The following is a 16,888-nucleotide window of genomic DNA, read 5'->3' as shown; positions in this document are numbered from 1 at the left end:
AGGGGAGGAAACCTTGCCCCATATGTGCCCACTTGACCACTTTGATCTGTGAAACTGACATTATTACAGGTGCCATGTAACGCTCATTCCTCAGCTGTCAATCTTTAACTGTGGCAGAACCTATACACTTTGGAACTCCCTGCCGATTGACAGCAGGCAACCACCTTCACTGCACACTTTTCTTGCAGCTGCCTAAAACATTATTTGTTTAGACAACCCTTGTCTGTGTTTAGACAAGCCTACACAGACATATATAAGGTTAATGCATTTCAATTTTTGTTTTCTTAATTTTAATTCTCTTCAAATGTCCTTCCTTGTTTTTAACACTCTTCCGTGTTGGTGCTAATATTTCTTGTAAACCGCTAAGAGGTTTTACTACAGTGAAGCTGCATATGCGTCTTGTCAAATGGAAACCATAAAGAAAAAAATATCTGAGCGAGTGCTGCTTGCAGAAAGCCCCAAGTCGTCTTCCCAAATCCCTCTGCGTCTTAAGTGTAAAGGGTCAAGTGATGGGGAGCGCCTCTGACTGGGGATCAGTTGTGCTGTGGGCTCTTTAAAACAGAGATTGCAAACATGGGAGTCACGGTGTGGATCAGAGCCCTGGGTGATGGTGCTGGGACAGGAGGCAGATAAGAAGTTTAAAATCCCTATCTGCATCAGGGCCCTGATCAATATGAACCTCCACAGCTGCATCATCATCATCATTATTATTAGCCAAATAAATTTTGTGATTCGCATCTTGTCTATGACCCTGAAACTTTGGAGATTAGGACAATTACCTGCTTCTGAAAAGCAGGTGATCACAACAGGTATTGTGCAAAATCCTCTTGGGCGCCTGCAATACTACTGGTTTATTATTTATATTTTATTTTTACATTTTTATCCAAGCAGCTCAAGGTGGCATACATGGTTCTCCACCTCCGCAATGAATACCCACAGCCCCCCTGTGAAGTGGTCTTCTACTTCTTCTTGGGCGATCACTCGTAGCCAAGTAAGATTGTCTTCCATGAACATGGTTTTAACAGTGAGTTCGTAAGTGACTGTGGAGGCCAATTCTGGCTCCACACGTCCTTCTACAGTGTGGACATGGTTTCTGGGTGGGAATTGATCATGGTGAGGGTTTGCCAAGCATGCCTTCCTCTTATCATGTTCCTCCCTTTCTTCCTGAGTTTGAGTGTCTTCAAAGCCCATGACACCTTTGGTCAAGGCTGTTCTCCAATTGGAGTGCTCACAGGTCAGTGTTTCCCAGTTGTCATTGTTTATACTATATATTTTTAGATTTGCCTTGAGAGAGTGGATGCCGAGGAAGATATTAACAAAAAATTGTTTTACTCTTAGCTGGATACCATCCTATCAGAGATGCCTAAGAAGGAAAAAATTATCCTCCTGGGTGATTTTAATGCAAGAGTTGGGCAAGATTTTTGTCTGCAGCCCCTGTGAGGTACGTTAGGCTGAGAGGCAGTGACTGGTCCAAGGTCACCCAGCAAAATTTATTGCCAAGTAGGATTTTGAAGGACAGATCATGAAGCTTCACTAGAAGGACAGATCATGAAGCTGAGGCTCCAATACTTTGGCCACCTCATGAGAAGAGACGACTCCCTGGAAAAGACCCTGGTGTTGGGAAAGGTGGAGGACACAAGGAGAAGGGGACGACAGAGGACGAGATGGCTGGACAGTGTTCTCGAAGCTACCATCATGAGTTTGACCAAACTCTGGGAGGCCGTGGAAGACAGGAGTGCCTAGCGTGCTCTGGTCCATGGGGTCATGAAGAGTTGGACACGACTAAACAACTAAACAACAACAACAACAAGGATTTTGAACCCAGGTCTCCCAGGTCCTAGTCCAACACTCTAACCATGATGCCGTGCTGCTCAGGCATATTAAGCCTAAAATGGAAGACATTGGGAGGTGATCTTGCACAGTGTCTGGGCACCTCCAGATTATCAGTATTTGGCAAGAGAGAATCAAGTGCCTACTGGAACGTTGGGTATAGAGTTTAAGTGGGTGGAAGGGCTCTGTTGCTCTCAGGGGTACCCATAATAAAATATTATGGGGGCCAGGTAAGCCCTGCCCCACATAATCCATCACATGATGCAGTGCCCACACACCATTTGAATGGGAATGCCCATCAACTTTGTGGGTGCCTGGCCCCCTCAAATATTTTTTTGTAGGGGCTGAAGCCTCCATGGCACCCTCGGAGTTGGTTGGGGGGGAATCCAGAGTTGCTGAGGGGTTTTTTATTCAACGACGAATATTGCACACAGCGCTAAAGCAAACATTACTTCCGGTTGCCAACGACGCCACTGTACACTGCTAAGGCAGTGAAGGAAGAAGGAACTAGCATCGGGGAGGGAAACACAAGATTACTTGCCCAGGATCACTCAACTGACCCGCGATTTACCAGGGACACCCAGCGAGCTACCTGTAGATCACGATTGACCGGTTGGACTTATCTGCCCTAGTACAACAAAACCACTTTTAAGAAATAATAATCTGACCCTCAGTGCTTTGGAGCCAGATGGATTTAAAAGTGTGGGAAGAATGAATGAATACTGGGAAGGCATGTGAACACCCCACAAGTGAATCAGGATAAAATTAAAGTGAATGCCCATTGTGATATAACCATCCCACGAACAAATGTTGACTAAAGGCTGGATATAATGTAACCTCCATGTAAGCTTTGTGCAAGAGAATAAAAGAATGCTCTATAAATAAGTCATCTGGCGGGGCCTTCCATTGAGGCATGGTACTGTTGACTCTGATCGGATGACTGCAACCACTGAAGTCTGAGCTAACACACCAGCCTCCTGCTAGCAGGAGGCATCATGCAAAAGGTGTTGAACTTTCATAAACAAAATCCTGCTAGGTGTCCACAGAACTTCATGTTATATAGTAGCAGACAAATGGCATGAACAAGACTTACATAATTTGTTGATGCAGAACAGCAGAGATCATTCAGTTCGGAACTTAATGGTTAATTCTGTTTTTAGTAGGTCAGCTGATAGGGGGGAGGTGTTTCTTAGCAACCAGGTGGAGTGGCATGATGCTTGCTGAGGTAACATGTTCCCTGATTGGCTATGTAGTTCTGAGGGACTCTTTCCTTTGTATGTTTGTTTGAATGTCTCCCTGCTATCCACCATGCCTGAATTAAATAGGTAAAAACCACTGTTCATTTCTCTTCAAATCATACATTGTTTTTGTTCGGTTTCCTCAGCAAAATCTTATAATGATTTCTTGTATTGTGTTTTAATTTGCTGGAAGCCTCTCAGAGTGGCTGGGGTAACCCAGCCGGATGGGAGGCTTGTAAATAATAAATTTATTATTATTATTATTATTATTTTCTTTCTGGATTCCATCTGGATTGTTAACACACGGTTTGCTTTGTGATGTGACCGTGCGCTCCAAATTCCATCTCTTGTGAGGTACAGCTGCCTAGCCACCCCACTGGTGTTTTTCTACAGAGAAATAGTGTCGCCATCATCCCTGTCTTAATACTTTAGTCTCAAAATGTGGACAATCTAATTTACAGTATTACAAAGTGGGAAAGTGACAGGCTTAAGTCAAGACTGGCCCCCTCCCTTCTGAGGTAAAGCCTCATTATTCATATGCAGCTTTCTAATGCAGAGACATTTGTTGAGGGTTTCAATGGAAATGGATCACACCTATCCCAGAATTCACACATACACACAGGGGGAAAATACTTAGCACATGGTTAAGGTCATAAAATAACTAAGAGAAGAGGTACTTGCTGGATCAAACCAAAGGCCCATCTACTCCAACATGCTGTTCCCACAGTGATCAACTAGACACCCCCATGCGAAGCCCACAATCAGGTAAAAGGTAAAGGACCCTGGACGGTTAAGTCCAGTCAAAGGTGACTATGGGGTTGTGGTGCTCATCTGGAGCCGGCGTTTGTCCAAAGACAGCTTTCTGAGTCATGTGCCCAGCATGACTAAACCGCTTCTGACACAAGGGGACACCGTGACACAAACCAGAGTGCATGGAACTGCTGTTTACCTTCCCGCCGCTGCAGTACCTATTTATCTACTCGCCCTGGCATGCTTTCGAACTGCTAGGTTGGCAGGAGCTGGCACAGAGCAACAGGAGCTCACCCCATCACAGGGATTCAAACCACCGACCTTCCGATTGGCAAGCCCAAGAGGCTCAGTGGTTTAGACCACAGCGCCACCCGTGTCTCCTCAGTTGGAATTCCCTGCAACTAGTACTCAGAGGCAAACTGCATCGACAATGGAGGCAGAACTTGTACACGTTTACTCAGAATTAACCCCCACTCCTTAAGTGCACATAGGTCTGTGGCCCCAGGCATTTCAAAAAAGTGCTCCATAAATCACACCTGAGTGATTATCTTATCAGGACTGGGGGAGAGGAACACATGCTGGAAGCCATTACTCCAGGGTAGGTAAATCTGTTTTACTCCAGGGTAGCTTCCTTTCTATTGCCAAGTTGCTGAAGTGATAGAACATAGTTGCCTCCTGGCAGATTCTCCCTCCCCTTTTGCTACCAACAGACGCAACAAAGAGTGAGCATTAACTTTGCCTGTAGGGAGTCCGCATCAAAAAAAGCAAACGCACAATGGCTGCAGTTGAAAGCTTGGTGAGGTTCTCTAAAGCTTTCTGTGCTTCAGAAGTAGGTAATTGTGTTGGGTTTTCACACAATCACATGCACAGAGATAACACATGTCGAAACCACTGTGTGTACAGATAATCCCCCTCCCAATGATGATTTTAAGTGGGGAGGGGAAGAGGACTGTAGTGAAGGCAGTAGGTATCTACAAAAACATACGAGGAAGGCAGCCACCACACTTCAGAGCACACATCTTACTTCAACTCACGGAACATGTCCTGCTTATTTCAAGCTTGGAATGCTTTGTTAACATCTGGGAGACCTCACCAGACTTCAAAGGAAAAGAGGGTGTGTGCAGGATTTAACATATAGGAGCATAGAATGCTGTCTTCTACCAAGCCAGATCATTGGGCCCACCTAGATCAGGAGTGAAGAAGATAATGGACTCCAGATGTTGGATTATAGCTCCCATCATCTCTGACTATTTGTCATGGGTGCCAGGGACTGTTGGGGGCTTGCAGTCCAGCACCACTGGAAGGCCACAGCTTCCACACCTCTTGATGTACACCGACTCCCAATGGCTCTCCAGGGATTTAGATGCAAGTCTGAATCTGAATATGCCATGGGCAGAACTGGGAACATTTGCAAGCAACACAAGTGCTCTGTGATTGGGCTGCAGCCTCTTCTCAAAACATTGGAAGTTAAGAACGTAAGATGAACCTGCAGGATTGGGTCAAAGGGGGTCCACCTAGTTCCTCATCCTGTTCTCACAGTGCCCAACCAAATGCCCACAGAAAGCCCACAGATAACAGCTATCTGAGTGGATAGCTCAGTTGGTTAGAGTGTGGCACTGATAATGCCAAGGTTGCAAGTTCGATTCTCATATGGGACAGCTGCATATTCCTACATTGCAGGGAGATGGACTATATCAATCTCAAGGTCCCTTCCAGCTCTGCAATTCTATGAATCTGCCTCTGACTGTGAAAGCAGAACATACCCATCAGAGATAGCAACCACTGATAGCTTTCTCCTATATGAATTTGTCTGATACTTTTTCAAAGCCATTCAAGTTGGTGGCCATCACTGCTTCTTGTAGGAGCAAATTCCATAATTTAACTATGCACCATGATGCCTTATAGTTGTCCTAAGCATTTATACCATTAGGACTATTAGTCCATATAGCCCCAGAATCGTTTACTTTGACTGGAAGCAGCTCTCCAGGCCCTCAGATAGGAACTTGTCCCATCACTTGCTATCTGATCTTTCAAGCAGCTGGTACCAGGGGTGGAACCTGGAGCCCTAGCCATGCTTCTCACGCACACTGGCCTTTAGTTACATTATCTTCCCAATTCATCCCCCATTATCCAGCAGATTCTTTGCACTGCAGCCTAAAGCAGGTCTAACCGTAGCAGAGGTACAGATAAAAGAAAGCAAGTTCCTCTAGATTAGAAGGAGAAAAAGGAGGTGCACACCTACCATTGAGCTGTCTGTAGACAATGTCTTCGAGAAGTGACAGCCTTTTCAAAACTGCATCCTGAATGGGGTTTCCAGTACGGGCAGTCAAGTTGGACACTTCTGCCCTGGGGTGGATTTCGTGGAAGGAGTCCCCACTCTTCACGACGATGGGCCTGCACTTGGCCAGGAAGAGGACGAACCCAGCAACTGCAATCAAGTTTAAGACCAGCAGGACTTTCACTCTCCTCAGAGAAGCCATCAAAGAACTGCCCAAAGTGGGAGATGCAACTCAGGAGACTACTTGGGCAATAACCAAAGGAGAAGGGTGGAAGCAGAAGTCGGATGACCTGCTCTCTGGCTACTTTCACTAGGAGCAAGAGGAGGAGGAGGAGGAGGAGGAAGGGAGGAGGTGAGAACACATTTCCCCATCAGCTTGTCCTTGTGGGAAGCCTCCCTCCTTTTTTCCAGATTGCACAGCTGGGCTATTCACAGCAAGGGGAAGCGACAAATGTTTGCAGGTGGCGATAATCTTGAAAGGCAGCTCAGATCAGCTCTGCCACTCCAGAAATAGGTGCACCTGCTCCTGGAAAGAAAGCCAACCATTGCTCTCTGCAGGTCCCAGTGAAGCAGGGAGGTTTTGAAAATGTCCTTTGAGTTTCCAATCCCTATTGGAAGCAGATACCGGAAGACCTCTTCAGCAGCTGCCCCCACCCCCACTACTTGCCAGCAAGAGCCCCTTGATGCTACTGGATTTCGGAAAGGCAAACAGCTCAGACTTGCATGAAAACTCTTGCAGAAGGAAACAATTCAACTTCGTTGCAGAGGCTTTGTACTCCTCCCGTGGTCTTTGAAATGGAACTTACTTGGCAGCAGAAGATCCTAGTGTCCCAAGGAAGGAGGCCCCAGGATTGTGGGTCAACCCTTGAGGTCCTTTAAAATAAAGCAATAGCTGGACAAGGAAGAACCTTATCCAATACAGCATCGGCTCGGTTCGCAAGGGACTCAAAGGTTGCAGGAAAAACAAGACAGAAAACAGGGAAGAATGGCAAGAGAATACAGTATAACTTTCACAGGGAGGGGGAGACACAGAGGGGGAGAGAGGGGGAGGAATCCTAAGAGGGGTTACTGGGGCGCTTCCAGACTTTAGGAAGGGGGCCAGGTGGTGAGAGGGATGACATTCCCCCCAAAAAGGTTGTATCCTGCTTCTCCAACAACTGGGGTGGGGGCAGGCAGGGGCTCACAGAGTCTCTCCAAAAGGCGAAAGAGCAAACAAACACGCGTCTCTTCGCTTCTCTTTCCCAATACTTTAAGAACGGGGGGGGGGGGATTAAGGGCTCAAAAAACCCACTAATTGTTAGGAAATACGGAGCGGGGGGAAGAGGGAGGAAACGTGCAGGCAGACAGTGACAAAAGACTTCGTAAGGGAGGGGGAGGGAGAATCTGCAGAGACACAGAAGAGGAGAGAAAGTGACTTTAACAAAGATACGGATAAAAGGAGGCGAAAGGAGGAAGCAAAAGGCAGCAACCCCCCCGTTCCCATTCCGCTTGGACCCCCTCCTGAGATGCTTTTAATTGGTCTTTAGGGCGCAGCGCCCGCAGCTAGAATGGGAATCGCCTGCGCTCTGGATGTGAAAGCGGCATCGCGGGAAGGGGGGGGGGGGAGGCGGAAGCAGGTGTTGCTAATAATAGGACCCTCCGCCGCCTTTCTTCGCTTTCGCTCTCCCCTCCCTGGTCGCAGCCCCTCGCCGGCTCGCCAGACGCGCATTCCCTCTCCCGCCGAGGGGGGGTTCGGTGCTGCGGCTACCCCCCACCCCACCCCGCAGCTTGCCTCCGGTGCGCAAAGGATGTATATCTAAATGGTGGCGAGGCTGGAGAAGAGGATGTGGAGGAAGAGGAGGATGGGGGGCGGTACCCCGGGAAATCAGGTCATCGTGGCCTCCACGAAGCTGTTCCGAGGGATCTTCCGGGGCCCGAGCGAGGAGGAGGAGGAGGAGGAAGCAGCAGCAGCAGCAGCGATGGTGGTGATCGTGGCGGTGCCTGCGCGGCTGATGGTCGTGCGTTGCGCTCCCCGGCCGCAGCTTCCCATCGCAGCCGCCGTTGGAGCCATCCGCTTTCACTGTGCTCGGAGGAAAGGGGGAGAACAAAATCCCCCTTGCATGGCTCAAAGGAGGCGTTGCAAAGAAAACCTGGGCTGGGGAAAAGAAGGGGAATTGGCCACCGGTTCGCGATTGGAGGCCGGGCTTGAAATGATGCTCTCAAATGCTGCATGCAGGCAGGCAGAGAGGGGTTCTGTGGAGGAGGTTTTAACCCCCCCCCCCGCACCTCTAGGAGTTAGGCTCTCTGAACACCACGACACAGGCGCACACCAGTTTTTGCCGAAATTAATTCTATTCGCCCACCCCTGCAGGTTGCCAACTTTTAAACCAGCCGGGCAGCTTTCCTCTTAAGCACAGTTTAATCTGCAAATGCCCAGGTTTTAAAAATTCCCTGAGATGGTGTCGAAAGCTTCCCCTGCTGCTTTGGATCGATCCAATCTCCCCTGCTAGGGGCCTCGGCCTTTATTGTGGCAAGCTCTGCCCTGTGGAACTCCTTGCCAGGAGAGGTTTGGGTAAAAGGTAAAGGTAAAGGGACCCCTGACCATTAGATCCAGTCGTGACTGACTCTGGGGTTGCAGTGCTCATCTCGCTTTATTGGCCGAGGGAACCGATGTACAGCTTCCGGGTCATGTGGCCAGCATGACCAAGCTGCTTCTGGTGAACCAGAGCAGCGCACAGAAACGCCGTTTACCTTCCTGCCAGAGTGGTACCTATTTATCTACTTGCATTTGACATGCTTTCGAACTGCTAGGTTGACAGGAGCAGGGACCTCCGTTACGGGGATTTGAACTGCCGACCTTCTGATCAGCAAGTCCTAGGCTCTGTGGTTTAACACACAGCGCCACCTGTGTCCCTAAGAGGTTTGGGTAGGAATCATTCAACACCTCCTTTCAGATGGCTCCTAAAAACTTTGTGATACAGACAGGCCTCCACAATGCGAATTTCTTTTTAAAGCAACCAATATTTACTGAATCTTTCACCAGTGCTTTTAATTGCAGTGTTCTGCGCTGTATACTGCCTTGCTGTATTTTTTTATGGAAGTGTGGCCTGCAAATTGGGGCAGGGCCTGGTGGTGCTTTGTGAAGCTGCAAACATTCCAGCCTTGCAAAGCAGCTCAGGTCTAGTGTTGCTCCAGTGGTGTTGGCAGCAAGGGCTGGGCTAACATGCAATGGGCTCCTTTCACCCTCTGCCCTGCACACACACACATACACAGGTGCAGTGGCGTAGCGTGGGGGGTGCAGGGGGGCCAGCCGCACCGGGCGCAACATCTGGGGGTTAGGGTTAGGGGGCACAAATCCATGGGTTAGGGAGTGCAAATTACTTGCCTTGCCCCGGGTGCTGACAACCCACGCTACGCCACTGCACAGGTGAGCCCCGGGCGCCATTAAAGCATGCTCTGCCACTCCATGGGAGTTGGGTGCTCACCAGTGGTAGGTACTGCCAAGGCACAAAGAGGATGGAGCAAAAACCAAAGTTGAGTGGAGCCATAAGAAGATCCTGCTGGCCAGTGGCCCATTTAGTCCACCACCTTCTCACAGTGCCCACAAGCGGGACAGGAGGGCAGCCATGCCCTCCCCACTTACGTTCCTCAGCAACTTATATTGTAGGCATCCTGTCTCCGATCCTGGGGGTAATTTACAGAAGAAGAGCCTGCTGAATCAGGCCAATGTGGTATAGTGGTTAAGAGCGGTAGACTCGTAATCTGGGGAACCGGGTTTGCGTCTCCGCTCCTCCACATACAGCTGCTGGGTGACCTTGGGCGAGTCACACTTCTTTGAAGTCTCTCAGCCTCACTCACCTCACAGAGTGTTTGTTGTGGGGGAGGAAGGGAAAGGAGAACGTTAGCCGCTTTGAGACGCCTTCAGGTAGTGATAAAGCGGGATATCAAATCCAAACTCTTCTTCATCATCTAGTCCAGCATCCTGTTGTCACAGTGGCCAACCAGCTCTAGGAAACCCGCAGGCAGGACCTGAGCTCAACAGCTCTCTCTGCTCCTGCAGTAACTGGAATGCAGAATCGGGCTGCCTCCAACAGTGAAGACAGAGCATAGCTGGCAGGGATAGTAGACGTTGATAGTCATATCCACTGTGATAAACACTCATTCAGACATATTTACACATATTCACCCACACAAGCACCACAAGTGAGCAGAGTGATGGGAGAAGAGAGACCTCTGCCATCATATTTAATCCTTTTCATGAAAAAAGGAAAAAAAGTTTCTTTCTTTTAAAAAGTTAAAACTACTTACATTATATAATATTGTATATTACACACACTCTCTCTTCCCAAGTGGTGCAGAAATCCTTATAATATATGGATATAACATATTATATTATATTATATGCCTTTGGTGGTGCTCTTTGCTGATTATATTCTAATACATTGTACACTATGTTGATACATTTTTATGACACTGTAGATATGCATAATAAAATAAAGACATGACTGAAATACAAACCCATTTGAAAGTGGCCTTTCCCTAAAATAGACAGTTTCCTCTAAAAAAAAGAGTCTGAATTCCAGAAGTGGGTGGGGCGGAAGAGCTGCTTTCCCTTCTGTTCTGAAAGCCTAAGTGGTATGAATTGGTTAACTAGCAGGGAGTCTAGGGACAGAGTTTATGGATTTAATTTATGGCCTCTGCAAACTTTCTTCCAACAATCTGAGCACTGATGAACAACACATGTTTTAATGGGCTTCACCCAAGTCGGCATAATCGTCATGATTATTGGAGCACAATCAATGTTCACTAGCCTTTACACATTCGCTAGAAGAAAACAGTGCCTTTCACTGAACTTTCTGTTCACTTACCAAATTTGATGGTGGGGGAACCTCCAAGAGCTACATCTCCCCCATTGCTCAGCATTTGGGGGGGGGGATTGAAACTCCTGGCTCCTATAATCTGCTCCCCCTCCTGTCTCTCCTTGAACCAATCAGCAATGAATGACAAGTCTGAATCTACATTCACTGTGCTTGTGCCCTTGAGTGCTCACCAAGGCAGCCAACCTAACCCATCCACTGACCTGCCCATAATGGAGTCAGCATAAACTCAGTTAGGATGCATACCATACATTTGAACCAACCATCTCCCCCCTCCAAGAGAATCCTGGGAACTGTATTCCCCCCCCCCCCAACAGAGCTAAAATCCCCAGCACACTCAACAACAAAAATTCCCAGGATTCTTTCCTGTGTGTGACTCTGCTCACCTGCTGACTACCAGATCAAAAAGCCCTTAGATTGGTAATAAAGAGATCACACCTTCCCCTAAAAAGACAAGCGATTGTCACCTGTGGGAAGGAGGAATAGACAGTCAAATTCTATAATGTGCGAAATAAGATCCACTATTCGCTGTGGTGAGCCTTGGGCTTGCCGACCGAAAGGTTGGAGGCTCGAATCCCCACGACGAGGGGAGCTCCCATTGCTCAGTCCCTGCTCCTGCCAACCTAACAGTTCAAAAGCACCTCAAAGTGCAAGTAGATAAATAGGTACCACTCCGGCGGGAAGGTAAACGGTGTTTCTGAGCGCTGCTCTGGTTTCACCAGAAGCGGCTTAGTCATACTGGCCACATGACCCGGAAAAACTGTCTGAGGACAAATGTTGGTTCCCTCAGCCAGTAAAGCAAGATGAGTGCCGCAACCCCAGAGTCGTTTGCGACTGGACCTAGCTGTCAGGGGTCCTTTACTTTTACCCATGGGTAGACAAACTAGACCCAGGGGCTGGATCAGGCCCAATCACCTTCTAAATCGGGCCTGTGGACAGTCCAGGAATCAACATGTTTAACATGAGTAGAATGTGTCCTTTTATTTAAAATGCATCTCTGGGTTATTTGTGGGGCATAGGAATTCATTCATTCACCCCCCCCCAAAATATAGTCCAGCCCCCTCACAAGGTCTGAGGAACAGTGGACTGGCACCCTGCTGAAAAAGTTTGCTGACCCTACCTTTAGTTTTAAGATCCACTACCAACCAACAACAAGCCCTTCCCAGAGCCCCATCTGTTATATCTCAGATCAGACAATTACAAACTCTTGGCACCTAGGAAGATAGCTGCTCCAATGCCTTCTGAACTTTATCAGGCCCATCCCTTTGACCAAATCATTCTCATGAAAGTGGATCAATAACCCATTCAGGATAGCACCTCTGGCCAAAAGTTGACATGAAGTCAAAAGACACACACACACACACACACACACACACCCCGTCATCCCTGAACATGCTGGCTGCAGCTGATGGAAACTGGAGTCCAACATTTGGAGAGTTACAGATTCTCCATCACTGCCCAACAGGGTTAAAAGAAAGGTAAGTGACCAAGAATCAAGTGAATTCTTTGGGATCTGAGCACTGATGCTTTTTTTTGGGGGGGGGGGGAGCAGGGCGGTTAATGTTGGAGGAAGAATACCAAAGCTAAAAGCTACTTTTAGAACAAAAATGCTTGAAATGTGGATATAAAAAAGACTTCGGCTTCCAGAACTGTCAGCCCCAACTCAATTCTGCTGCAGTAAAATGAGCTTAAAACTGTTCTAATCACATCCAGACTTGTTTATCTCACAAGAGCAGCCACGTGGCAGTCAAAGCACTGGGGACAATGAGAGTCTCTAGCATATTTTTAACTGCATGGAATTTCTGGGGTGGGGAGAGGGGAGAACAGAAAAGAGCAAGCCTCTGAAACTTCCATATGGAAAGGGGGGGGGGAGAAACAACTGTTGAAGTTGGATGGCTTTGCCATATATGGCTCCAGCATTTCTGTTGCCACCTTTTTGACGATGAAGTTGGATGGGGTGGTTCTCTCCACCTTGTGCACACATACTTTTCACGGTGAGTCTCCTCAAATATATCCTTTTAGCTGTACCAAAGTGACACAACACATTCTATAAATGGAATAAGTAATAACAAAAATTCTCATTCTTCCAGATGGCGTCCGCACTGGCCTAGATTTGCCAACTCCACACACACAAACCACAGCCAAGACTCCTGGCCTGTTTAGCAGATTGTGATAGATAGAAGTCCGCCAGGTAATAATAATAATAATAATAATAATAATAATAATAATAATAATTTATTTATACCCCACCCATCTGGCTGAGTTTCCCCAGCCACTCTGGGCGGCTCCCAATCAGTGTTAAAAACAGTACAGCATTACATATTAAAAACTTCCCTGAACAGGGCTGCCTTAAGATGTCTTCTGAATGTCAGGTAATTATTTATCTCTTTGGCATCTGATGGGAGGGCAGTCCACAGGGCGGGCGCCACTACCGAGAAGGCCCTCTGTCTGGTTCCCTGTAGCCTCACTTCTCGCAATGAGGGAACCACCAGAAGGCCCTCGGCGCTGGATCTCAGTGTCCGGGCTGAACGATGGGGGTGGAGACGCTCCTTCAGGTATACTGGGCCGAGGCCGTTTAGGGCTTTAAAGGTCAGCACCAACACTTTGAATCGTGCTCGGAAACATACTGGGAGGTAAAGCTCTACTTGCTAAATCTCGGGCTTTCTCAAACAGTCATGCAGTCTGGTCCAATCAATATTGATTGCTTGTAGGCACGGGCCATTGCAAACGCAGTGAAATGCCTATTGGCACACACATAAAACACAGATAAATATACACACTGTTTTAAATGCAAACAGTTAAAAATTAAGCTTAAAACTTATTGGAGTTTACTCGTAAATTTGGTTTGCACAGCTTAATGAGTCACCTATACAAACTGCGGACATTTGGTTCAAGATTCTCACCCATATTTTCTGTGCTGCAATTGCAAACAGTGCAGCTTGATAGAATTGATGCTCATATTCACTGGCGGGCAAGTAAATTACTATGGGTTGTATCCAGGGCAATTCTTACTCAGACTAGAATCGATGAAGATAATAGTCATGGCTAACTTGGGTCCATTAATTTCAATGGGTCTACTCCGAGTAACACTGTTAAGAGTCGGCACAGAACTTGGAGGTCATCCAGTCCGAGCTCTTTCTCAATGCAGGAGCTACAGTGCAGGATGCAACCACAGCAAGTTTCACCAACAGTGGGCACATTTAGAATATTGGGGGGGGGGAGAGAATACCATGAATGCCAACCACAAAAGAGCTGCTACCATTGTGCAACGTAACAGAATGGCTGCCACATCTGAAAGAGAGAAAGGCAAACGACCATCAATACCCCCTGACATAAATGAGAAATAAACCACAAATAACAATCAGTTGGAGATAGGTATATTCCACCCCAGTGGAGGATTGCATAGCTTCCTCTCAAAGGTGATGAATTGGGTGACGGAGTTCATCTAGGCTACTTTGGCCTTTGTTAACTGCCCATTTCCCCTTCAAGGATCACTACCATGTTGTGGCGAAGGGGCTTGAATAACTGAAAGAAGCTATGAGCTATGCCATGCAGGGCTACCCAAGACAGGTCATAGCCGAGAGTTTAGACTAAATGTGATCCACTCCAGTATTTCCATGGACATAAAAAAGGAGAAGCTTTGAGAAGAAAGTTTCCAAGGTATGCTATGGTTTATGGGTTCATGGAGAGTTGAAATCGACTAAGACGGCTAAACAACAACAACAACTACCCATTTAGGTTGCCTGCCAACATCTGTGTTTTGAGATGAATGCAAGCTTTCCTTCTTACGTTTTAATAAATACAAATCTTTTGACCAATACCTGTTGTTGAGCCTTCATTCTGGGTGTGGGGCAAAAGCCATAGCCATATTTGTTCCTGGAGAGAAGCTCTCAGAGAAGATGGCCAGTCCTGGCATCCAGTTTAATATGGCATGTTTCAGAGGGCGTGTTCAACGGAGGAGGGACTGAACCAATAGGAGCTGAGCAGGAAGACCAAAACAGTCTCTCTTGCATGGTAGATTTTTGAGGAAGTATTTAGTAAGATCTTTTGTGGATGCCATCGGCACCTCACAAGTCTGTTTGCTCCACCGCTGAAAAGCTCTTACCAGCAGGCAGCTACCATCAGGACCTAATGATTAGCTGAAATCTTGCTTCCACAGTTTCAACCCATTGGTTCTAATCCTGCCCTCTAGTGTGTGTGTTTGGGAGGACAATGGACCTCAGGCCCATGGGACAATCCTGTGCTGCCAAGCCATAAGCCATCCTAAGGCCATTTTCACCAAATGATGCCCACCTCCCCATCTGCTAACATCTCTCATTATGTCATCTAATGGGTGGGAGAGCGGGGTTAAACCCTGCATGGGATTGCACAATTTTGTTCTGAGCAGGAACTTGGACACACAGCCAAAGCAGCAGGATTTAACCCCCGCTTGCTAGCTGATGAGACAGTGGGGGTTTAAGTCCTTCTCAGTTCAGCCAGATCCCATGCAAAGCCCTCTCTGATTCAGGAAGGGATTTGCATTGCAATCCCCTGCTAAAATGAAGGTTGTTCCTCCTATCTTTAGCAAAGCTTCTGAGACAAACCCCATTGGATTCACATTGAAAGCCCTGCTAGAATAGAGGAGGGGGGGTACCTTTCGTTTTAGCAGCCCCTTTCGAGATGCTTTGAAATCCTTGCATTTGATGTTATTGTGATACCAGGAGATTGACAGGTGGGTGTCCCCTCCCACCTGTCGAATTTGGCCTGCAAGGCCGAAGGAGCCAAAGAGACAGAGAACAAGCCTTTGAATGACAGCTCTTCAGATATTTGAAGGCCGTTATCCTGCCTTCCCTCAACCTTCTCTTCTCTCAGCTAAACATAGCCAGCTCTTTCAACCATTCCTCATAGGACTTGATATTCAGAGGCACTTCAAAATCCTGGTTGTCTTCTATGCTCTTCCAATAGTAGCTGTATTTTGCTTAATACTGAAGGCTCATGTTTTCTCTGATTCGTTTTTGACTTTCCAAGGCACCCGTGCCTCCTAAAAATATCAGAGCTGACAAAAAGCAGACATCCCTTGGGCTTTAAAACCGTGCAGGGCCTTTGTAACAAATATCCCCTTAGCAAATCCCAACTGCTTGCAGATGTTCCCGGTCTCCTGCTTCTCTTTAAATCCTCCATTTCTTTGTTAGGAAGAGCAATGGCTGTGGAGAATCACAGCCCTTGCACAGTTAAGAGTCCACAGGAGAGAGATAGAGCTTATTGTTTTGTACCTGTCTCTCCGGGTATTGCTCTGATAAGTTTCTACATTTCCCTTAAATTTGGAATGGGGTGAGGAGGAGAAATGGCTTCCCATAGATATTATTGTTTCTACCCCGCAGCGAACAGAATCAAAGAACTCACAAATAGGGGTGGGCAAATATCTCAATTTCAGTTTCTCTTAGGGTTGCCATATTTTGAGGAGCAAAAAAAGAGAACACTATGACGGTCATTCAAAGCACATAAATGCAATTTGTCTCAAATTTTTAACCCTGGAAAAGAGGACACATGGCAACCCCAGTTTTATATTATTCCAATGTGTGTTTTTTTTAAAAAAATGCTGGAACTGAATTTAAGTCATCATGAAATTTCATCAGCATTTCAGTGAGACTTTTTCCTAATTTGCACATATTTGCAAAACAATTTCCTTTAAAATGGTGGGGGGGGGGTTGTAGGTTATTTTCATTAATGTGTATAATTCTATGGAAACTTTACCCAAGTTGGCTTTCCAATATTTTGCACTACCAGTTCTGCAAGAGGGGAGGGAAATTCTTTCTGTCCAGTAGGCTGGATTCTTCTCTCTCTAGTCTTGGAGGGCCAAATTTGACAGGTGGGCAAAGCCCCCAACCTGTCTATCAACTAACATCATAGTGACAACATGTCATGCTGCATTTTGAACCCCTGGCTATTGAAACTGC

General features: G+C 47.0%; 2 protein-coding genes across 2 annotated transcripts in view; both read right to left on the bottom strand.

The window, feature by feature from the left end:
• GALNT17 (polypeptide N-acetylgalactosaminyltransferase 17) overlaps positions 1–8,312 on the bottom strand; it is a 109,265-nt gene extending 100,953 nt beyond the window's left edge. Inside the window, exon 1 of the mRNA XM_083479636.1 lies at positions 6,061–8,312. Within this exon, the coding sequence (XP_083335762.1) occupies positions 6,061–6,298 (238 nt within the window). The 5' untranslated portion in view covers positions 6,299–8,312. The remainder of the gene's footprint in view (positions 1–6,060) is intronic.
• Positions 1–16,888, bottom strand: part of GTF2IRD1 (GTF2I repeat domain containing 1) — a 1,520,245-nt gene that overhangs the window by 285,491 nt on the left and 1,217,866 nt on the right. The gene's annotated exons all lie outside the window — the stretch shown is intronic.

Source organism: Podarcis liolepis, assembly GCF_965112155.1.
Source record: "Podarcis liolepis genome assembly, chromosome: 16".
In the NCBI taxonomy this organism is placed as follows: Eukaryota; Metazoa; Chordata; class Lepidosauria; order Squamata; family Lacertidae; genus Podarcis; species Podarcis liolepis.
The sequence above is the reverse complement of the archived record's forward strand: the minus strand, read 5'-3'. Positions and strand labels throughout refer to the sequence as shown.